The sequence below is a fragment of the Ruditapes philippinarum genome, unplaced genomic scaffold (assembly GCF_026571515.1).
Source record: "Ruditapes philippinarum isolate M1 unplaced genomic scaffold, ASM2657151v2 ctg635_1_1_1_1, whole genome shotgun sequence".
In the NCBI taxonomy this organism is placed as follows: Eukaryota; Metazoa; Mollusca; class Bivalvia; order Venerida; family Veneridae; genus Ruditapes; species Ruditapes philippinarum.
This window is the reverse complement of record NW_026852468.1, coordinates 628,637-654,521: the sequence shown is the minus strand read 5'-3', so window position 1 is coordinate 654,521 and position 25,885 is coordinate 628,637. Positions and strand designations below refer to the sequence as shown.

The 25,885-nt window shown below is 32.5% G+C and overlaps 1 protein-coding gene across 1 annotated transcript; it reads right to left on the bottom strand.

Annotated features, from left to right (window-relative positions):
* Positions 1-1,230: 1,230 nt before the first annotated feature.
* On the bottom strand, positions 1,231-25,656 carry LOC132713704 (crossover junction endonuclease MUS81-like). Its single transcript, XM_060696383.1, has 18 exons — positions 25,332-25,656; positions 24,627-24,699; positions 24,163-24,330; positions 23,298-23,389; positions 22,324-22,425; positions 21,670-21,750; positions 20,804-20,892; positions 19,404-19,649; positions 17,039-17,112; positions 16,286-16,370; positions 13,633-13,739; positions 11,168-11,705; positions 8,958-9,082; positions 8,371-8,483; positions 7,402-7,518; positions 5,436-5,531; positions 4,893-5,018; positions 1,231-1,374 (listed from the first exon to the last, which is right to left on the bottom strand). The coding sequence occupies exons 1-18, from the start codon at positions 25,467-25,469 to the stop codon at positions 1,231-1,233; spliced, it is 2,514 nt and encodes an 837-aa protein (XP_060552366.1). The 5' UTR covers positions 25,470-25,656.
* Between the last annotated feature and the right edge of the window lie 229 nt (positions 25,657-25,885).

Below are 25,885 nucleotides of genomic sequence, written 5' to 3'. Positions count from 1 at the left end.
TGCTTGACCATTGTATGTAGTTATATTGAATTCCAACCATTAGTTTTCAAGTTATGCTCCGGACAAGGAAAATGCAACGGACGTCTGGACCGACCGACCGACCGCCCGACCGACCGACCACCGGGTGACTCCTATATACCCCCCCAAACTTCGTTTTTGGGGGTATAATAACAAATATTTCACTATATTCATAGAGAATATGAGTCCTAGGAAAAACAAGAGCCCGGTTTGAGCCGGGTGATGCTCCCCGAATAGGTTGTGGACACAGGAAAGTACACCTCTTGTAGTTTCAGAGTTATGTCTGTGGAAAAAGTTCAAAGTGCAATAATTCCAAAATTAGGCAAGGCTGTTACAGTTTTTTGCACTGCACTTCTAATCAATGTGATCTATCAACTTACAAAGTTTCTTGATGATATCTCTTATGATTTCCGAGTTATGTCCCGGACAATTCAAAAAGTAAAAATAAACAAAGGGCAATAACTCCAGAATTAGGCAAGGTAGAGTTATGATTCTTGTGCACTGCACATCTACCCATTGAGATTTATCTACCTACAAAGTTTCATGTTGATATCTCTTATAGTTTTAGAGTTATGCCCGGACAAGATTTTTCTACAAGGGGAGATAATTCAAAAACCAGGCAAAATAGAGTTATGGTTCTTTGACACTGCACTCCCCCTCGATGCCCTCTACCACTGTATGAAGTTTCAACAAATTATCTCCAAGGGTTTTCAAGTTATGCTCCGGACAAGACAACGGACGGACAGACGGACAAGGCGCCGACTATATGCTCCCCCGAAATTTTTCGGGGAGCATAAAAAAAACAGAACAAAAGTAACATGTTTAAAAATACTGTGCAGTAAATAAACATATAAACATTATTTTCGTCCAAGGCATGTAATGAGAACTCAACACACTTTTCATATTTTTTTTGCTAAATCTCAAATAAGTCATAATGCTATTTGCATTGAATTTGTAGACAGACCCTAGTTTTTAGCTTTTATTGAAAACCATTTTATGCAGTTTATAAACTATCACTCTGTTATTTGTAGGTCAATGCTCAGTTGCAAATATCTAATTTTTTCTGAGTCAAATTTTGGGTAACAAACTTTAATTGGTAAATATAACTAACCTATGAAACATACAATGTCAATTTTTAGAAAATTAAAGTATAACTATATTTTGTCTAATTGTAAAATGTACTTTTCCCCTTTTTATCGTGCTTTTTAAAAATTACTTGAGAAAACAAAAATTGATCCCATATGGAAATTTTACTGTAAAAGGATTTGGGATATTTGTTATATGCTCAGTTTTGACAGCAGACATACCATGTAGCTGTATCAACTGCTTCCCAAACATCTCATGTACAGTCAATGCCTGTTATAATGTACATATACTGAGTAAATGATGCATGAAATATACATAACCTCAAAATGACTGATACTTTATTGTACATAAAAAAGCTTTGTAAAAATACATTAGTCTACATTTACAATCTCTATTTTGTAAAAATACATTGTTCTTCATTTACAATCTCTGATTATATAGTACAAATAGCAGCAGATTAAATCATAACCCAGTAAAATATAAAAAGACAGTTCTTTATGGATTCTCTAATGTTCACAGTTGTCAGCACAACAGTGTAATTGAATACTTTCAGTGTACTGACATTTGAATGTGGACTGGTATTTTTAAACCAGTAGTACAGGGGGTGGGGAGGGTGTTTTTTTTTAAGTGGCACTTATTCGATGTCATATGGCAACTTGGAGATTTTCCATCTGTACTGGTGGAGGAAGACCTCAGGTGCAAAATGAAATAGAGAGAAACAGAATCCCTAAAGAAAGCCTAACACGACAAAATTGAAAATGTTGCAGACTCGGTTTGATTTAGCCTGTTCATGGACGGTACTGGAAAGTGCAAGTAAACCATCAACGCCCCCTAGCACCGGCTCAAGCAGAATTCAACATTTAAACATGAATATGGTGAAATTTTGAATTTAGAAAACATTCGCAGATGTGTTCAAACGGCAGTCGTCATGGAACCTTCAATGTGACACGGTAGTGCCATTCCATGAAAAGCGGCCTATGGTCCCAAAGTAAAAGAATGAGTGTGCCCTAACCAGAAAACAATGGGCGGAACTAAACAAAATGGAATTTTGAGATGGGATCTGAGGTTATGAAGCCTGCATATCATAGATAAGATGTCAAAAGACAAATTTAAACAAGAATGTCGAACGACACATATACCCCCCCTTTCTAGCAATTGACTCACATAATTGGTAATTTTATTACAGAAACTTGCCAAAAATGGCTACATGGAAGTGTTCAATTATGGAAAAATCAACAGAAACCATTTTGACATTTAAGGCCCATGTGACATTGACCTTTGACCTAATGACCCCTAAATCGTTAGAGGTCATCTACTACTTTTGACCAATAACTAGGTGAAATTTGAAGACTTTGTGATGAATACTTTTCAAGATAATCAGCGGAAACCCTTTTGACATTTAAGGCCCCTGTGACCTTGACCTTTGACCTAGTGACCCCAAAATAAATAGGTGTCATCTACTAGTTATGACCAATCACTATATGTGAAATATGAAGACTTTGTGATAAATACTTTTCAAGATAATCAGCGGAAAACATTTTGACATTTTAATGTCCCTGTGACCTTGACCTTTGACCCCAAAATCAATAGGGGTCATCTACTAGTGATGACCAATCACTATGTGAAATATGAAGACTTTGTGATACATACTTTTCAAGATAATCAGCGGAAACCCTTTTGACATTTAAGGCCCCTGTGACCTTGACCTTTGACCTAGTGACCCCAAAATCAATAGGGGTCATCTACTAGTTATGACCAATCACTATGTGAAATATGAAGACTTTGTGATACACACTTTTCAAGATAATCAGCGGAAACCATGTGGTCTACCGACGGACAGACCGACAGACCAACGGACCGACAGACAGACAGACCGACAATAGCAAAACAATATACCCCCTCTTCTTCGAAGGGGGGCATAAAAACAGGCGACATATCCTTAGGGTGATTATACAGCAAGGAACCACCCAAGTTGAAAAAGGCCAATTATAAGAAACCAGAAGTACCACATAACATGTATACACAAAAATAATGTCATGCTGAACATTTTTCAAGGATGAAAAATATAACATCTTTGATTATAAGTACGGGGCGACTTTTTACGGCCTCCACATGACACAAATAACACTGATATGGCAATTAAATACAGAGAAACAGAATCCCTAAAGAAAGCCCAACATGGCAAAATTGAAAATGTTGCAGGCTCGGTTTGATTAAGCCTGTTCATGTCAGCTCCAGAAGAACAACCAACATTTAATAGGCTACTACTCAGCCAAGAAGTTGGTGTGTTCATCACAGATAAATTTTACATGTTATACAGAAAAAAAACATATTAGCTTTCAGTGAAACAGTTGGGTGGTAAAGAAACAAAACATTCTAGTTTATAAGGGGATGAAGCATTGACAAACATCCCTATAAGAATCATACTTTATTTGTTTCTGAGACATAATGTGTCTTTATGAATTATGTTAATTAAAAGTTGAGATAAAATTACAAATAAAAGTTTTTTTTATCCCATTCAAATCATTTATTAACCAACATAAAGTATAAGTGAACAGAGCACAATCAATTTCTATTTGAAACTTGAACTATCACTAAATGTGATTAATACCCCCACAAGACTGCTTCGGAATACCTTGTGAAAGAATTGAAATATAGAGTTATGGTTGTGGGCAATTAAAAATAGTTCTGGTTCTTGTATGTTGCATTTCCTTTCAATGTGGTTGGCAATTGATGAAGTTTAATTGAATTACTCTGTAATAAGTCCAGAAAGACAAAGAAAAGGAACAAAGGGCAATAACTCTATAAATACATGAATACTGAAGAAGAGTTATAGTTCTTGTGCACTGCACTTCCTCTTATTGTGTTTGACCATTGTATGAAGTTGTTTTGAATTCCAACCAGTACGTTTTAAGTTATGCTCCTGAATAGGAAAAGTATCAAAGGGCAATAACTCTGTAATTAGTCAAGATGGAGTTATGGTTCTTGTGCACTGCACTTTCTCTCAATGTGCTTGACCATTGTATGAAGTTATATTGAATTCCAACCATTAGTCTTCAAGTTATGGTCCGGACAAACAAGGCAATGGAAAAGCAACAAAGGGCAATAATTCTGTAATTACTTTAGATAGAGTTATGGTTCTTGTGCACTGCACTTCCCCTTATTGTGTTTGACAATTGTATGAAGTTGTTTTGAATTCCAACCAGTAGTTTTCAAGTTATGCCCCAGACAAGGAAAAGTAACAAAGGGCAATAACTCTGTAATTAGTCAAGATAGAGTTATTGTTCTTACACACTGCACTTCCCCTTAATGTGTTTGACCATTGTATGTAGTTATATTGAATTCAAACTATTAGTCTTCAAGTTATGGTCCGGACAAAAAAAAGCAATGGAAAAGCAACAAAGGGCAATAACTCTGTAATTACTTTAGATAGAGTTATGGTTCTTGTGCACTGCACTTCCCCTTATTGTGTTTGACAATTGTATGAAGTTGTTTTGAATTCCAACCAGTAGTTTTCAAGTTATGCCCCGGACAAGGAAAAGCAACAAAGGGCAATAACTCTGTAATTAGTCAAGATAGAGTTATGGTTCTTGTGCACTGCACTTCCTCTCAATGTGCTTGACCATTGTATGTAGTTATATATAGAATTCCAACCATTAGTCTTCAAGTTATGCTCCGGACAAGGAAAATGCAACGGACGTCTGGACCGACCGACCGACCACCGGGTGACTCCTATATACCCCCCCAAACTTCGTTTTTGGGGGTATAATAATGCTGATTAAACTCACCTTTGACTTTACTGATCCCTGATTGAATTCTTCAAATGTAGCAAGTTTCTGACATTTATCAGTGACATGAGTTACCACCTTTGATTCCTTGATGTCATCTAGACCACAAGCATACAGTGTCTTATCCTGAAACAGAATATCTCTATACAATTATATCTTCTTAATTTAACCTAGTTGTATAATGGACTAGTCATGCTTCAAATTTGAAACAGTCCAATAATTCAGAAAGAGACTTTGATATCAAATTACAAATGTACTTATATCAAGCAGTAAAGAGAACATTGTCACCTTAGTGTAATAACAGGTTAACTCCTATAAAATTCTGAATATGTTTTAACCTGTAACTGCACTAAAGTGGCAAATTTTCTATTAATATTTTTCATGTAGCTGTCACGACTTTTTACATAGTTTATTCATTAAAACAATAGTTTATTCATTAACCATCGTCATCCAGAAGACAAATTGGCATGTCCGACAAGTGGTATAAACCTATATAATCAAGACAATTATGACATAGTACAGAAGAAATACTAGTAGACTTACTTTAAAGAAACTCTGAAGGTAGCGAGTAAAAACTGTAAGAAATGCAACTGACTCTTTAGTTCCTTTTGTTCTTTTTACTTGAAAACCATCTATAACCTGCAATAAAAAAATCTTTTTTTAGAGATAAAGAGGTCAAAATAAAGCTCACATACAAATTTATGTTTTGTCAAAGAATGAGAGCAACACATGATGTGTATGGAATGAAAATGCTATGGCCGAGATTCTAGTTGTGCACAAGTTCAAAGGACAAAACACAGCACATTGATAAGGTGAGTGATACATAGGCATACAATGGAGCCTCTATACAATACTGTACTATCTTGCAAATACAATTGACAGGCAACTTACAAAGATTTACCTTACAATTAGTCATACTTTCATACAAACATTTTTTTTACTCAGACCATGAAAAAAAATTTGAGTAGGGGCAAATTTTGTGAGTCAGTCGCGTTACTGCAAACATACATTTTTTTAAGGATGGCCTTAGTCATACTTTGTATGAATATTATCTTTAATGTAAGGGACACAACTCAAATAAATTTCTAGCATTAATTTATAAAATTCTAGCATTAATTTACAAAGACTTAAGGTAGACCATGGGTAATGGGCACCATAAGGAACTGTAAAATTGACAACATAGGTCAGTTCACAGATTTATGTAATGTAAATCCGTGGTCAGTTATATGTCTTTAAGGTCACCTGTATGCAAAATTTAAATAAAATTTACTGTGTGGTTTATGAGTTATGGCTATATTTCTGAACTAAGACTTTGCCATTAGAAGGGCTTATTTTCAGAAATGAGGAAACTCTAAATAATCTGTAATATCATCAATATAAAAACATATTTTTCTATTGATCATTGTTGAGAAACAAATAATAACATTCAGGTAACAAATTACACAAAGCAAAATGTTTGTTTCTAAACAAAATGTTCTTAATATGTATAAAAATATTACCCTACCCCACCAACTTAAAACCCTTATTTTTCCATTTCCGTATCTAAAATGCCTTATTCAAAATATCCCTAAAATTAACCATAATGAGGGTCAGTTTTCAAAGTTTGCCTAAATTTTCTTAAAGGTATATTGGTTGATCATGCGAAATATAAAATACTTTTACCATGTAGTTTTTATTTTATTAAACTTTGAAAATATCTGGTATCATATTTGCTATAAATTTTGGCATTATTTAACAAATAAATACCTACAATAATTAGTTAATTTAAATCAAACCCTTTTTTCTTCCATAAGGGATCAGAGAGATACATAAATAATGTTAAAAAGAAAAAAGAAAGAAAAAAAGGTGCCCCTTCTGGGGTTTGAACCTACACCCCTCAATTTCAATGTAGTTGACAGGTGGTTCTAGCCTATTTGAATACTCTTCAAAGTTGAGGTAATTCATTACCCATGGTCTACCTTAATTGGCTTTACACCCTTGTCACTTTTCGTTTTTCTGACAAGCAAATGATACCTTGCAAAAATCTTATATTTATCACATTATATGTACTGTTTCTAATTATTCCTTTTAATTCATACTAAAATTATTTTTATTGGGAAATATAACATTAATATACAGTATTTCATTTATAACAATGTCTATTTTGTTGAGGCTTTGCTAAATTAAAACATGTATTAATATTTTGTAATAATGCAGTTTAAACTTATGAATTCTTTGAAAACATGAAAAAATAACTTTATTTCATTAATATTATTTTGTCAGAATCAAATACTCATGTAAACATGTATCATCGTAAGGCTGATAGGAGGATGCTCCTCAACCCCTATCATGCCAATGACAGGGAAAATAAATAGGGTTACCCCATATTGGGTGCCCCCCACCCCCCCCCCCCACTTCTCAATTCCATGTTTAACTCATCACATGTTTGTGACTGTCTTGTTCAAAATGTTTATCTAAAAATGTTTATTAATAAACCTTACAAGAAGTAAGGTAGAACCACAATTCTTACCTGTGTATTGACTATTGTTTGTTTTAGTGTAGATTCAGGTAAGCTAAAATGTTGCATTGATCCATAGTCTTCTATCAGGTACATTTTATGATTTAAACCACACTGCTTTAAACGAAACTGCAATGTAAACAAATTAGAAATATCGTATAATAATTTCATAGTCTTGTTTTTCAGTCTAGCGCACACAACTTATACTTTAATAGAGAAATTCTAATTTAACTTGTGAACTGATATTGGTCATGGACAACCCTCTAAATTAAACCCTGATCTCCTGTGTTTATGTTAATAGCACAGTTTTAAAAACCAACAAGTCTATATTGCTTTTCTTTATCATTTCATTACTTATGTGTTACATCCGAGTTATAAGACCATTTGATATCAATCACAATCTGACAGTTAAGATCTACTTATTTCTTCCATGTAGATCCGATGACGACCATATATGTTTCACCTTTGTTACAATCTGGATTTTCCCAAGAAAGCTATTTTAAGCCATGCAATTTAACTGAATTTTTACAGATAGGCATTAGAAGAAGTATCAAAATACCGTTATCATCAATTTTTAATGGGTAAGATTGTTTTCCCAGTTTACCTGTCGGCTATATGGACAATGTCATGTTTGTTCTCAAAATAGTGAAATTTACCTACTCAGTATTGGTTTTCAAAGGGTTATAATTAGAAACTGCATTGCTTTCAAAATAATGAAAGCTTGCCAATGATTGGTTGTTTGAAAGACCACATGAAGGTGACTGCCTAAGAATAAATGTTAGATACTAATGAGTAGTGTAATTTAGGAGCTGATTTTAATTAGACTGATATAAATCATATTCAACATTTCACCCATACAGCTCAAATGACAATAAAATAAATTCAGGTATGTCAGATCTTGAGTAATCTCCTTTTAAAACAAAGAGTTATCATAAAGTAAATATGTATAGATAACTACACTGAAACAAGGCACAAACTAACCTTTTGTTCCCTAAATCTTCCATCAATACAGCTACTAACCAAGTCATCCATTCTCTTCCTCTCTATTATATAATCTAATACAAGTTCCCTTCCAGGTGGCCGACTTAACTGACCTAAAAATGTTCAATATACCAATAATGCAACAAAAATATGTGAAAGAAAGTGAAAAAAGAAAGGAAAGAGTTTTACTTCTCAAACCTTTAGGGTTGATTGAATGTGTTTATAGTGGCAATTATGATAAAGTATATCAAATCAAAACTGTTGGAACCTTATTAAATGTTTAACAAAATTTCCAAACACTGAATTATTAACAAATTAAATGAATATATCAAAGGTATTAAGTGTTTCTTTTTAGTTCCTATCAAATCATTACTATTGTCCTCTGACTTTCAGATTCAATGTTGTCAATTCAATCACATACATACAGAGATTTCTACATGGCTACAGTCGTCCAATTATATATCCCCATTTGGTACATACAATGTAGTTTGTATCATCACATTAAACTTCTATCATTATACAGAACAACACAATAAAAGAATGTAACAGTTTGTCATTGGAAAAACTTCAAAGTAAAATTGCAATACCTTGGACTGCTTTACATTTCTCTTTAGCAATCCACAGTAAATCACCAACATGTAATTTTCTAAGATCACAGTCTATTCCATTCTTGATAAGATCAGGAAGTAATGTTTTACTGCCACCTTTACTCCTAAAATGCAAATAAAACAATATATTTATTCCCCATTACAAGAGTTCATAGAAATTGTCATTTGAAAATTTTAGCAGCAGTTACTAACATATCAGTAAAGTTACAACATATTGAGTTTTATTTGGTTCACATTGAAGCCCCTATAGTCTATTTACGAAATCTGCTTGTTTGCTATATAAACCCTCATCTAGTAGCTTCTACATAAAATCATATAACCATTTATATATAACTATAAAACCTGTCAAAAAGTCTGAAACTAATAAATTAGTACTGTTGGTCTAAAGATGGACTGTTTAGATTTATATAATATTGTTAACCATAGCAGCCATATACTTAAGATTACTTATCTTATAAAATTCTTTATCCCTGTTGTCTCTCAATCTATGATAAAACTTACTGTGTAGTGTTTCTAAACAAGTTGTTAAAATCTCACTCACATTAACAGCATTCACTTCAAACGTAATGTTTATATATAAAGTTTATATATTCGTTCTTACTTTTCAGTTTTCCTTTAAATGAATCAGTTCTAACAAGATTGAAACTAGAAATGTGTCCATAGGACACGGGTGCCCCCACCAGGCCACTGTTCTGTTAATCTTTTTACAAAGTCAAGGGAAATAACTCTACAAATACTGGATAAATCCACAAGCAAAACCCCAGGTGCAAATCTAAATATGCTAAGCAAACTGCCCATAAGGTTTAATGACTATGTCATATCCTTTTTAAGTAACTTGCGACACAAGTTGAAAATTGCAAAAATTTACTAAGTCAAGGGCAATAACTCTGAAAATACTAAATAAATCCAGACGAAAATACCTGGTGCACAACTGCACATGCTGATCAATATTCCTGTAAAGTTACATGACTCTAGGTCAAATACTTTTTGAGTTACGTGCGACACATGTTGAAAATTGCAAATTTTTACTAAGTCAAGGGCAATAACTCTGAAAAAAATGAATAAATCCAGACGAAAATACCCAGGTGCACAACTACACATGATGATCAACATTCCTGTAAAGTTTCATGACTCTAGGTCAAATCCTTTTTGAGTTACGTGCGACACATGTTGAAAATTGCAAAATTTTACTAAGTCAAGGGCAATAACTCTGAAAATACTAAATAAATCCAGACGAAAATACCCAGGTGCACAACTACACATGCTGATCAACATTCCTATTAAGTTTCATTACTCTAGGTCAAATACTTTTTGAGTTACGTGCGACACAAGTTGAAAATTGCAAAATTTTACTAAGTCAAGGGCAATAACTCTGAAAATACTAAAAATATCCAGATGAAAATACCCAGGTGCACAACAACACATGCTGATCAACATTCCTGTAAAGTTTCATGACTCTAGATAAAATCCTTTTTGAGTTACATGTGACACAAGTTGAAAATTGCAAAATTTTACTAAGTCAAGGGCAATAACTCTGAAAATACTAAAAATATCCAGATGAAAATACCCAGGTGCACAACTACACATGCTGATCAACATTCCTGTAAAGTTTCATGACTCTAGGTCAAATACTTTTTGAGTTACGTGCGACACAAAAGTGAACGGACGGACGGAAGGACGGACAAGGGTAAATCTAAATGCCCGCCACTAACGTGGGGGCACAAAAAGTGAGAACAATAAGTGGTGGCCTATAACAGACATATCAAATATAATGCTTTAAATAGCATCACATTACGGCAAAATCAGTATTATTTGTGGGGCACTAGCATTGTTTTCATGGATAGGTCAATTCACCCATTTAAGATCAAACCAAATTTCACTTCCTTTACAGTAAAATTATTTTGCTTCACATTTTCTACATTTTATCTTTTGAAAAAATAGTCAGTCCTAGAATTTAATAACCTATAAAATGGTTCTTCATGACAAAACTACACAATTTCATGACCAAAATGACTGATATTATGTGAATTCACAGTATTGAAGATTTAAGTAAACGTAGATTCATAAAAAATAAGAAAATTAAAAAATATTACAGATACAAGAAATTGTAAAATTATTTCATTATTCATTTGTTGAAACAGACATTTACTAAACTTCTTTTTTATTTCTATATTTTTCTAAATACTTACGCTCCATAGAATTCAGCGTTGTCAATACACAGCACTATATCAAATTGCCCGGGATGTAATACAAAGTCAGGTACTGGTAATATCTGGATCGATGATCCTGAACAAACGGAACTTACACTCTTAATGGACCCTTGAGAACTACTCAAACTGGACACTGTACTTTGTGAAACAGCGTCTTGAGATTCTGATATTAATGACTTAGGTATGTTTCCCTTAGTTTTTAACCTATCAAACAAGCTTTGGTTTTCGTTAGTTTCAGAAAGGGACCTAGTGGATGGTATGTAAGAGTTAGAGTTAGTATCTTGAGACACGGCTCTCTTAAAATTAAAACATTTCTCTGACACAGGTATTGATGGTAATGAATCTCTAGAACTATCCTCTGAGTCAATAAGTACAACATTTTCACTACCAGTGTTGCTGTTTTCATTGCCGTCTGTCTCATTTTCCAAAGATGGCTGAATAAAGGGAAGTAACTCAGGAGTGTCTTTCTTCTTCACCATAACTGTTGTCTCCCTTGGTTTTTCAATTTTTCGTTTTCCTGTATTCAATTTTTGATTCACTATGAAACACAAAATAAAAATTCAATGAAAACTACTTTTCATACATATAATGTCTAGTGTAATTAAATGCTTAGTAAAACAACAATTTTCTTGATTAAATAACTAGATAAAACATACAGAATGTTCAGTATGAAATGTTGTATTGAAGGTATAAATTAACATTTGCATCAAAGAAAGTGTAAAAAAATGATAGTTATTTCTTTTTGTATTTTTTTAGTCAAACTAATACTTTTAAGAACATATAAATGTTATTCCTACCATTTTACTGGTAGAGGAAAACCCTTAATTCTGCTCCAAGTCATATAACAAGAGCTGTCGGTAGGACAGCAACGCTTGACTATTCTTAGTGCTTGATAGTAAAAAAAAAAATGCTTGATACAATTACCTCCTCCTGTTTACAGGTTGGAGTAATAATGGTGAACAAGTGTGCAAAGTTTCAAAGCCATATGTCAATGGACTTTGAAAATATTTGAACTATTACAAAAACTTTAACGTAAATTCTAAGTCGAAAAAGGGGCATAATTCTGTCAAAATGCTTGATACAGTTACCTCCTCCTGTTTACAGGTTTGGGTAAAGATGGTGAACAAGTGGGCAAAGTTTCAAAGCCATATGTCAATGGATTTTGAAAATATTTGAACTATTACAAAAACTTAAATGTAAATTCAAAGTCGAAAAAGGGGCATTATTCTGTCAAAATGCTTGATACAGTTACCGCCTCCTGTTTACAGGTTGGGGTAATGATGGTGAACAAGTGTGCAAAGTTTCAAAGCCATATGGCAATGGACTTTGAAAATATTTGAACTATTACAAAAACTTTAACATAAGTGGTTACGCCGACGCTGACGCTCGGGTGACTACAATAGCTCTACTTATTCTTATCGAATAGTCGAGCTAAAAAGGCAGGGTAAGGCAACTATATATAGGAGTGGGGGTTGCAAAGAAAAATTATATTGTGATATATTGGAATATTTACAGACATATTTCAATATATTGTGAACTATCTAAAATACTTCAAAATCAAAGGTAAGATCTACAGAACCTTGACTTAAGAGTTTATTTCTAATATCATGTCCCAATTAATTGTACATGACACCCTCTTTTATAAAAGATTTTACAATGTGCTAAAATAGCATTGTAAATGAAGGATTTTAAACAACTTGAGGCAACTGTCATTTGAAATCAAGCTATACATGTTAAGAACTGTGAAAAAGAAATTTAAACAAGAGCTGTCGGTAGGACAGCAACGCTCGACTATTCTTAGTGCTTGATAGTAAAAAAAAATGCTTGATACAGTTACCTCCTCCTGTTTACAGGTTGGGGTAAAGATGGTGAACAAGTGTGCAAAGTTTCAAAGCCATATGTCAATGGACTTTGAAAATATTTGAACTATTACAAAAACTTTAACATAAATTCTAAGTCGAAAAAGGGGGCATAATTCTGTCAAAATGCTTGATAGAGTTACCTCCTCCTGTCTACAGGTTGGGGTCATGATGGTGAACAAGTGTGCAAAGTTTCAAAGCCATATGTCAATGGACTTTGAAAATATTTGAACTATTACAAAAACTTTAACATAAGTGGTTACGCCGACGCAGACGCCGACACTGACGCTCGGGTGACTGCAATAGCTCTACTTATTCTTATCGAATAGTCGAGCTAAAAATTGAGAAATTTTAGTTTTACAAGTTTTAAGTCATAGCTTTGATATATTACAATATCTAAAAACATATTGCAATAAAATATTGCCAGATATAATATTGCAATAATATCCAACATATTGCAATATATTCCACACCTCTACAGGCTTTATTGAACAACTAATCTTTCGGAAACTGGCTAAATACAGTGGCTAGCATTCTTACATTCCCTGTATCAGCACCAGAATAATCTTGTACAAAATGATTTACCTGACAGATTACTAGTATCTGTGTTTTGTTTTCTGTAAGGTGGGATAGCAGTGTCATCAGTGCTGTCATTGCCCAGGTACACATACACAAAGTCATCTCCTATTGGCCTGAAAATATTTAACTAATTAAAGCAGCTTGCCTGCAGATAACTAATTAAAGCAGCATGCCTACAGATTGTTATGAAAACATATAGGCATGAAGTGTTTTAAACAATTAAAATATCATCAAGCGAAGAAATCAAGTAGATACAGTTAGTATAACACATAAATTATTTTAAATTTGTTAAAAGATTAAAAAGTAACCTCTAGATACATGTAATTTGTGATGGAAAAATAAAATTAATTAAATTTTAGTTTTGCAGGCAATATGTACAATGTTATATGGGTAGAAGTTATATAAATTTCTTAAACTCTTAATATAATTTTCTCCAATTTGATTTTTTTCCAAACTTTATTTGTTACCTGGATGTGTGCATTTTTTAAAAAAAATAACTAAATACCATTTGTTTAAATGAATTATATAACTCTACCATGAAATCAATATATCACTAACTAACAAACAACTTCCAAAAATCATGGTTGGACTAGTAATATAAGTTATAGTGGCAGCGTGGCAGAGTGGTTAACCCACCAGACTAGTAATCTAAGGATTGCTGACAATGTGGGTTCAAACCCTGTCAGGGGCAAGCCATTATTTCCTTGAGCAAGAAACTTTACATTTATTGCTTTGTACTGGTTGGTTCCAGGAACGGATTTGAGAGTGATTCAATAAGCTTATAGCTTCCAACACAAACTAACAAGAGCTGTCACAGGAGACAGCGAAGCTCGACTAATAAAATACTGGACGCAGTAAGGAGGACAAAACTATGAAAGATTAAATCAATTTTGTATAATTATGTATTAAATTATAGTAAAGAAATAACATTTGTTAACATTAATTCCAAGATCAAGGGGAATAATTCTAGAAATAGTCATGCTAGAGTTATGGACCTTGTCACACAACATTTGTGTAATGATAAGAAATATATATTTGAAGTTTGAAGTAGATACCTTAAAAAGTAAAGAAGTTATTATATTTCTTAAAGAAAATCCTAAGTTCAAAGAGAGATAAATCTGTAAATATTGCTTCAAGAGTTATGAACATTGTCACATTAAATATAATTGATGATAATGAATAAGTATTTGAAGTTTGCGGTAGATACCTTTAAAAATAAAAAAATTATTAAAAAAAATAACATTTTTCTAGTAAAAAAATCTAAGTTTATGGGGAGATAATTCTTGCAATATTGGTGCTAGAGTTATGAACCTTGTCACATAAGATGTGGATGATGATAACGTAAATATATATGAAGTATGAAGTTGATCCCTTTAGAAATAAATAAGTGACAGTAAAAAATAATATTTTTTATGGAAAATTCTAAGTTCAAAGGGAGATAAATCTGAAAATATTGGTGCTAGAGTTATGAACCTTGTCACATAAGATGGGTATGATGATAACGTAAATATATTTGAAGTATGAGGTTGATCCCTTAAGAAATTAAGAAGAAACAGTAAGAAATAGCATTTTTTGAGGAAAATTCTATGTTCAAGGGGAGATAAATCTGAAAATATTGGTGCTAGAGTTATGAACCTTGTCACATAAGATGGGGATGATGATAAAGTACATATATTTGAAGTATGAGGTTGATCCCTTAAGAAATAAAGAAGTTACAGTAAAAATAGTATTTTTTAAGGAAAATTCTAAGTTCAAGGGGAGATAAATCTGAAAATAATGGTGCTAGAGTTATGAACCTTGTCACATAAGATGTGGCTGATGATAAGGAACATATATTTGAAGTTTGAAGTTGATACCTTAAGAAATGACAAAGTTATAATGAAAAATATTTTACTGCACCAAAACTTTAATCTAAAATCTGGACGCGGACGCCGGGGCGAGTAGGACAGCTCTCCATATACTTCGTATAGTCGAGCTAAAAAGTAAAATTGTTTAAACCAAACTTCTAAAAATACAATAAATCAATAATCAGTCCTTCATTGTTTGGGGAGTATCAATCTCAAGTGATACAAATTGCTTACCTTACAAAAGGTATATTTTTAAATGGCTATTTAGATAAGGATGAAAACATTCAGTAACAGAATGAGTGCTTAAAATAGAACGAATCATGAACAAAGTGTACACTGACCATATAAGGACAAGGAACAAGTAATACTGTAAACTTTCAGACGATGGACACAGGACAATTTGTGATCATAAAAGCTCACCTTGAGCACTTTTTGTCAGGTGAGCTTAAAAAACATTCCTTTGCAAGACAACTCCTTTGTCCTCAGTTTTTTCATATCAGAAAAAAAAAAAACAATCATTTAAATGCAAATAAAGCCATTCTTCATACAAATGAATAGTTAGTTTTGCTTTACACTGATTGTGTTTTATGGTTAGGTGACACCAATACAGCAGTTCTTGACTTGTGCTGGTAAATGAAGAATTTATTCTAGATAATTGATATATGTTGGTAGAACCTGCAGCCTTCTGCAGCTGGCCACAACTTGAAACTTTCTCACATAAAATCATCGACATTTACTTGACCAATTGGAAAGAAAGCAAGACATTCATGGTTAGCTTCTTTAATCATTCTATAAACAGGAAGCAGACTTACTTTGTTGTATTCAGCTTGTATTTCACCCCTGACTTCAATAACTCAGTATAATTACATTTGACTAGAAATCCTACACCAATCTCATCTGGAAAATATAAGCTATACATGTAATTTAATAAATGTATTCTTATGGTGAAAAAATTGTGTTTTGGGCACTCTCATTCCTGCAGTGGTCATAAAAGTTTGTATACACTTTACAGTGTGACGGTGATCATGATATTGGTATATGCAAATATAGGCAGACAATTTTATTGATGAATATAACATAATTTACAGTGAAACTTTGCTAACGATCACTTACAAATATAAGTCACTATTTCACAATAGTTAAGTTCCTTTCCTGACTATAGAGCTATGTTGACCCAAATAATGGTCAATGCTACATTCTGAGGAGATAAAGAAAATACAAAAACTAACTCTATTTTATGTATCATTATCAGCTGTGATTAAATTAAACACACTTGATGAACAAGTATTACAGAAATTTATCTGCTGGTTTTTTAGTATTTATACATTATGTAACATAAAATCATGTGAACAAGTGTGACTTAGAACGCCATGCTCTGACTGCCACATTAGTTTCATAATCAAAACATAAATCAGGTTTTTGCTACATCATTACAAAACAGCACCCAACAAACAAACTTTTAAATTGTTTTTTTTTTAGCACAAAGCCTTTCTTAAAATTTATATTAAGTTTATACATAACAACTTTTACACTGAAATGTTTGCCAAAGACTATTTAATACTGACCATCTATAGAAACAACAGCTTTATCTTTGACTAGAGTCTCAGCCCCCTCTTCATTTATATACCAATACTTCAAACTGAAATAAAATACCATGTACAATCATATACTTTCATCAAGTCAAGAAAATATTCTTTCTAATACATAAATTACCTTCCCGGCCTGGTACAAATTTCTAACTAAATATTTTTAGTCTTTTTGCTTTATTTTGATTCTTGTTTACACCAACACAGTAAATGTCATATGAGGACTTTTTAGCTTTGGGCAGACCAAGCACCATAAAAGTACCACTAACTTACTGTAAGCAAGCTGGATGCTTCCCTTGATGTTGTCCCCTCACATGAATGAAGTCAAAAGCCTTTTGTTGGCCTTGCATTCATAACAGTAAAATGGCAAGTGCTTCAAAGTCAGTTAAACGCTCAGAGCTCTTTTGACTCTTTTTTTTTATTTAATAGATAGCCATGATATTAGTAAAATCTTTTATTTAATAGATAGCCATGATATAAGTAAATATGTATCATATTTTAAGAAATGCTAATATAATTCTACTGTTATAACTTAGGGTTAGTAAAATATTCATGATGGTTTCAAAACTACAATCACATACTTAAAATTAGTAGCCACTTACTGGCTGGTATGTATTTATTCCAACTTTCCTTACTTCAAAGCCTTATTAGGGGAGCAGTGGCCTACTGGTTAAAGTGTCTGTCTCCAAACCCAGGGGTCATGGGTTTGAGCCCAGTTGAGGTCATAGTTAGTTCTACGGAGCAGACTTAACTGTGGTTCAAATATTAAAGCAACAAGCTTCCATCACAATTAAGCTAAAAATAATTATGTTAAATCTAAAGTAATGCCAAGGGTAATGTCATGACACACATATAATCTTAAATTGCTTATTTCGACATAAGATCATAACAAATGAAAAGTTAAAAATTATGTTAAATCTAAAGTAATGCCAAGGGTAATGTCATGACACACATATAATCTTAAATTGCTTATTCCGACATAAGATCATAACATATGAAAAGTTAAAAATTATGTTAAATCTAAAGTAATGCCAAGGGTAATGTCATGACACACATATGATCTTAAATTCCTTATTCAGGCATAAGATCATAACGAATGAAAAGTAAACTAGAAATGTGTCATCATGCCACGGATGCCCCCCGCATGCAGCCAAAATTTCAGATGGTGCATTAATAATTTTTTTCATTTTAAGTTCAAAGCCCTTAAAACTTTTCAATGTTAACGCAAACCATTTTCATACAATGTTCAAGGCACTGAAATTATTCAGTCTTAACCTTTTAAAAATAGCATATTGCATATTTGTAGCCAAAATAATGGCTAAAAGTATGAGTGCTAAAACTGAAAGTTCAAAATTTTTCCAACATTCAGGAAAGATAAGTTTGTCTAAAATCATTAAACCACGACCAAATTCAAACTTAAACTGCTTCTTCCTAAGATGTATCTATATTATTTTCAAAGTGAAAGGGACATAACTTTGCCAAAAAATCATCAAACCATGACCAAATTCCAACTTGACCTGCCCATTCCTTTGACATATCCATATGTCAAATTTAAGTTGAATATGTAACACTGTTGGGTAGATAATGAACAGAAACTGTAAATTTCATATTATTTTCAAAGTGAAAGGGGTATTACTCTGCCAAAAATCATTGAACCATGACTAAATTCCAACTTGCCTGGGCATTCAAAAAACATATCCATATGTCAAATTTGAGTTGAATGTGTTGTACCATTGGGGAGATAATAAATGGAAACTGAAAATTTCATATTACTTTCAAAGTTAAAGGGGCATAACTCTGCCAAAAATCATCAAACCATGACCAAATTTAAACTTGACCTGTATTTTCTCATCACATATCCATATGTCAAATTTGAGTTGAATGTGTTGTACCATTGGGGAGATAATAAACGGAAACTGATAATTTCATATTACTTTCAAAGTTAAAGGGGCATAACTCTGCCAAAAATCATCAAACCATGACCAAATTCGAACTTGACCTGTATTTTTTTATGACATATCCATATGTCAAGTTTGAGTTGAATGTGTTGTATCGTTGGGGAGATATTGAACGGAAACTGATAATTTCATATTATTTTCAAAGTAAAAGGGGCATAACTCTGCCAAAAATCATCAAACCATGACTAAATTCGAACTTGACCTGTATTTTCTCATGACATATCCATATGTCAAATTTGAGTTGAATGTGTGCAACCTTTCTTAAGATAATAAACGGAAACTGATGATGACGGAATGACAGAATGACGGAAGGATGGAAGGACGGAATGACGGAACAGGGTAACACTATATGCCCCGGCCATTACATGGCGGGGGCATAAAAATACCAAGAGTTCCGTTGCACAACATCATGTCCTGGCCAGCTATACTCCTCCACACTGCTATTATCATACTCCTGTGGCATTCTGGGTAACCTATTTTGTAAGGAATCATGTGGCATGCTGGGTAATTCAGGAGCTGTATCAGGTTCATGTATCCTGAATGGAATATCAGCATCACCTGACACACTGGTTTCTTCCTTAAAAGCCTCCATTCTATTGGCCAGCTCACAACCTGCATCAGTTATACTGTACCTGAACATAACAAACAACAAATTCATGGTTAACATTACATAAGCATTTGTTGAATTAGAAATGAAAGACATGTACACAGAACCTTGAAATTTATGTTTTAGTTCAGATAAATTCTGATTCAGATTTTTGGATTAGTAAGGCTCAACTCCATGAAGTTTGTTTTATTTGTGTATTGAATTTATCACATTTTGTTTATTAAATGTTAAAGGTATTATCTGTTTACTGTAATTATTTTTTTCACAGTATTCTAAGATGGATTTTCCTCTCTCAGGGTTAATTTATACTGAGTTATTAAAATAAATCAAGTACAGAATTACATGTGTGTAAAGAATTTACAAGATGTTATCCAAAGAGTAGTGCAACTGGACAGCTTTGAGTATGCATGTTATGCTAAACATAACTCTGTACTTGATTATGTGATATTACTCAATATAAATACCTTCAGGTCAAAAGAATCATCTCTGGTTAGATGGCAGTAGTGTATCAAGTTAAATTTATTGTTTTTTGTACTGAATTCATTATAAATAGGTTACATTTCAAAATTTCAAGTCAAAAATAAGTTATAAAATAACCTGCTCTTCAGAAATGCATATATAATTTAAAAAGTAATTCAAGTTTGAAGTGATTATTAATTATAAAATTAAGTCAACAAGGGGGCATTACTTGCAAAAATGAATTCAAGGATTATTTGCCCAACTGATATGGTGTCATATTTTGATAGTGATCATAATATCAAGTTTGAAAATTGAAGTGAATAAATTTCATAGTTTTTAAGAAAATGGACCTTAATGGACTTAAATTAAAACGTTAACCTGGGCAAAAAAAGTTAAAAGGGGGCATTACATTGCATAAAATAATTTTAAATGAAATTGCTACTTTTTATGATAAGAAACATGTAAACAAAATTTAAAGTGGATAGCTTTTATAGTTTCTGAGAAAATGAACATTAACGAACAGGTTAATCAATGCTGACATCAACAAGAGGATCATGAAAATAGCTTGTTTTTTTCTTCTTCGAAAAGTGGAGCTAAAAATATGAAAATGCTATATGAGAATCAATGTGAAGGAAAGAATAAATGACAAAGGAGCAATAATAATCTACTATAAACAAATAAAAAGAGTATGAAAAGACCAAAAATCATCATTCCTGTTACCTGGCTGGGCTACTATCTTTTATAACTAGACCTTTCTTTATCAATGTACCCATAGAAGACCAGGCAGTATAGCGACATCCTGGGTCTGCCTACAACACAGGTAAATCATAACATACAAGTGAGATAAATACTAGAGTACAGGAGGGGTAAACATGGCTGCTAAAAACAACAAGACACTGCTGGCTGGTTTGTATACAGTGATTGTATAATAAGGGTGCATTTTTATAAAAATATATATCTAATTAACTAGAAGAAACAATAATATAAAAATGTTATAAAGTAGAAGATATATGCCCACTATAGAAACATTAAAACTTGTTAAATGTAATCAAAATAATTGTGCAGTGGTGTGAAAATGTTATTGCACACTGACTACAGAAATCAACAGTATAAAAGGTGCATTAAACAAGCCCATTGCTTGCCATCAATATAACATAAACTGCCAGTGTTTTTTTTCCTGAAATTTGCCCTCATGTTAATTGCTTTAAATAATATCAAATCTAAGAAGTTAGACCCAAATCATCTATGCCTTTTTTATTTTTCACGGTACATTCTTTGTATTTATAATACTAGTCAATGCTGTGGATCAACATTTAAAATGAAAGTGAATTGTAAACAGTGTCATTATTATACATTATGTATTCTCTCTTATTAAAGAAATTGAAGATAAATTAATATGGTTACATACTTTAAAAAGTCCTGATAAATCTTGCAAGTAACCAGGTTTTTGATCAGGAAGATAACTGAGTACTCAAATGATGCAATCTATACTCACTGTCATTACTAGTATGACTAATGCTGAATCCAAAAATGGTCAAAGAAAATGAAAATAAAAAACAACCTTTGCCTGCAAAACTGCTACCTACCATAGTGAAAGATTTGTCAGCTAATGGTTGAGCTTTCCTGATCAAATCTGCTTTACTCATAAATCCTTGTGATTCTGGTGACTGTTAATATATAAATACATTATTATATTATAAATATCTGATGACAACAACATATCTTGTTAACCAAGAGCATCTTTAACCCTTACCATTCTTACCCTATCTTAAATTGACTTGTCCATGTTTTAATGTGGTCATAATCATTCATCATTTTAAAAAGACTTTAAAATAAGTACCCACTGAACAGTCAATAGTGCTGATCATGATCAGGTTGCATGGGCAGATTTAGTTGCTGCCAGTAAAAATAACATTTCAACATTTCTTGGAGCAGGCCTTTTTTTTAAAAATATGAAATTGGTCTGCAACATGTGTTATCTAAAAATATGAAACCTCAAGAGCTCTGTGTTATATTGGTTCTACACATCATCTTGTTAAGTTTACATAGACACTTATTTTTTTTCATATATTTACAAAGATGCTGTACAATAACAAATTTCAATCAAACTTTAGCATAAGAAGATAAAAGAATTTTATAATCCAGCACAAATGTAATTGTCACAAAATAAGCCTGTCACAAAAGCTTTTGGTAAAGATATACAAGTAGGAATAATGGATAAAAAGAGACAAATTGATTACCTGTGTATCTTTATATAAAGTCAACAGTAGTGCATATGGTCCTGATCTGTAAACAGGTATATATGCCCTGTCACCACTTTTACGTCCTGATCTTTGTCTTTTCTACAAATATACACAATTACACTCCATTTTTATTATATAACTTGGAGAACTAAAATTGCCTATATCACCATAATACTCGTATTGCACTTCCCTGCAGCGTGGACAGACTTTATAGTTCAGCTAATGCATAATTCAAAATTTTGAAATTGAAATTTCTTAACCCTTTCCCTTATGAGCAAATTGTGAAAAATGGTCGTTTTCACTGAAAAGTCTCCTGTTACAAGTTCAAACTGCTATGAAACTATGAACAATGCTTCAATACTAATCAAACTTGGCACAAATGTTGACTGGACTATTGCCTTTGTAAAGACATGCTCAGTCTTAAATTTCCTGTTACCATGGCAAAGAGGGGACATCTCAAAATTGCCAAAAATCACTATTTTGCCTCGATTTTTTCCATCAAAATTTATTTCAAAGTGCTGCAACTTCTCAAAGGATTGAGATAGAGTCAAAGGCTTTTTAGCATTGGTTACACATTACCTTATGATCGACCTGGGGTCATTTTTAGCCCCTCACAAGTCCAAAATTTTCTTGGCGATGACCCCCTTCAAACCCCCCAAGCAGAAGGGGGCACATCCCCCTTCTGGCAACCCCCTGATGTATCTTTTGGATGGGGGTCGGCGCCAAAAAAAAGCTCACTTTTTTTAGCAACATTTCTCAAATGAAAACATGTGTTTGGGGCCCAAATAGGACATTTTTTCACTATTTCAGGCCTAAAAAAAGGGGGGGGTGGTGGTGAAAAGTGCGTTGTTTCGCATATATATGATGTAAAGGGTTAAATAAACAATGCCTCAGCAAAATCTAACAATTCAAGTAGGACAAGTAAAGACAACTTATCAATGTAAAAATAACAAGGGCAAATTTTATCTTACTCTAGCTGGTTGTTCACAAACTTCTTCATCACTGCTATCAGATATATCATGTACACGCACTGCAGATACTGTTCCATTGTTTGCTGATTTACCTGTAACAAATCAATAAAAGTGAACTCTGGTGGGATTCAAATTCCAAACCTCAAGATAAGAAGTACATGCCCTACATGACAATCCCTGACTACAGAAGTGGTAATTGCAGGCTACTCTCTAAGACCCCTAGCACGGACTGATGCAGAAATTTGATGCAGAAACTTCACAGATATATTAAAGCAAATGTTGTATTGATAATAGGGATTCCCCTTTTTACCTCTGAAAGCTTATCTGGAGCTTTGCATTAAAGGCCCATGTTGCCCCAGAAACACTTATTTTTTCCCTTGAATATTTTATTTTCATTTTTGGTGTTCTGTAGTTTCGTAATCAATAGTTACTCATTGGCCAATAACCTGAACCATCTCTTGCTTCTGTTGCTTTTAAGCAATTGGTACAGATATAATAATTTATTATTCTGTGTGGAAGTCAAAATACTACTTTTATAAATTTTGCTACTTTATGATAAATAATTTTACATTCAGAGCTACTTTTCTTAGGTGATTATTATGGAAAATACTCTAAAAACCATTATATAAATGTTATTAAACTCATGTTTATCCTTTCTAAAGGAGGACAACAGTATTTGATTCTAAGGCATGATGTGCCTTTAAATTCAAGCTTAGTAAAGCATAAATACAGAGGAAAAATCTGACAATCAAACACTTAGCTAACTGTTTTGGAGTTATAATAACCTTAAAAAGTTCATGTCAATATGCTGAAAATTAAGTTATTTTAAATATTTGTGAGTCATGACAGAACAAAGTTAGCTTACTCTTTTCCTTTTTTGCCTGACACCCAGAGCCTGATGATATTGTAACCTTACATTTAGTTTGCTGGTGAACATGTGACGCTGTGTCTGTTATGTTGACAGGAGCTGTGGTGCCGTACACAGACACATGTTCTGACAATTTATCATCCAACATTTTACAAATCTTGTCACCTGAAAATATTTAATAACCATTCTACAAAAAAGTCAATGTTAACACATTTATATATGTGGTAACATAATTTTATCTTAAACAAAATTTTAAAAGTACATACAAAAGTTAAAAGTTATACCAATATAATCTAGGGTTCTTCCCAATGATCATGAATGAAGTTGTTCTTTATTCATTGTGGTACTATATTGTATTTCAAAAAAATCTAGAACATCAAAAAAGATACCATTTATGATTTTTTTCAAACTAAAAAATAAATGAAGAGCAGTGAATAAAAACTTAAGGAATACATAATTACCAAAATTTTCTAAGATTTTACATTCTTTTCCAGTTTCCAATCTCAAAGGGAACTTCTGTAAGGTCTTTAATGCCTGAAATGAGAAAGAATAATGCATGAATATATCAAAATATGAAATATTTATAGAACAACATCTTTTTTGATTAAATAAAATATAATCAGACATAATAATGATATAATGAAACAAATTTAACATTGATATCAGCCTTTTCACATAATTTCAGTTAGTGTCATCAATCAATTACAAAACAAGAGATTCTGGTGAAGTTATAGTAACTTTAGTATACGAATCACTTACAATGTGAATGATAAATGACTGTAACAGTTCAAATATTATTTGTCAGCTACATGTTTAATTATTTATAATAGAAAATATGGTACATGTTCAAAGAATGATTATAGGTACATGTAACAAAGGTCCTTGGACGAAAAAATCTCTTTAGAAGTATAAAACAGATATGTATGCTGGTCATTTTGATAACCAAAATGTTCACTAAAAATACCTGCCCCATTTTTGTATACATGTATTTATACAGTCATGTACTAGGATTCGTAGAAATATTAACATTTCAGCACAATTTTTGTTTTTGATGTTCTAGTATTTTATGTATCAATTATAATGTAAAAAGTAATTTGGCGACTTTTTAGCATTTACCGGTGGAGGAAGAGTAATAGATAGGTACAAAAACTTTGATTACATTTTACCTTTCCATAGGTATACTGACTCTTGATCCCTTTCTCAGCAGCATCATCTCTCCATTCTGTTAGCCATTGTACAAACAATGGATTCGGACATGAAACTTTCTTCTTCTTCTTCTTACCATACAGGGGATGCTTCTCCATTCTATATTTTCAACTTACAGATTAACTGTGTACCTACAAGCATTTATGAAATACAACTTCACAATACAAATTTTATTATGAACAGTAAACTTTTCAATCTTAACCATCTTATTTCATGGCATTTTTCAATACTTATCTGAACTCTGTGCATGGAATAGAATAAGTATTCCCAAGGTTTGTAAGATATTAATCAATTAATATTTAATCAGTTAATAATGATTACTCACTAGGTAGAACACATTTAATTTTATATTTCTTTTTGCTGACACTTTGTGTTTAAAACTTTTTTTACTAAATACACCAAACTCAATTTAGTTCATCCACAGATCTCTCTAGGTGTAATATATATCCTGAGTGGTGTTTTATACACCATTTGTGTATTGGTGAATCTACCATGCAATATATTGAAGATTTTA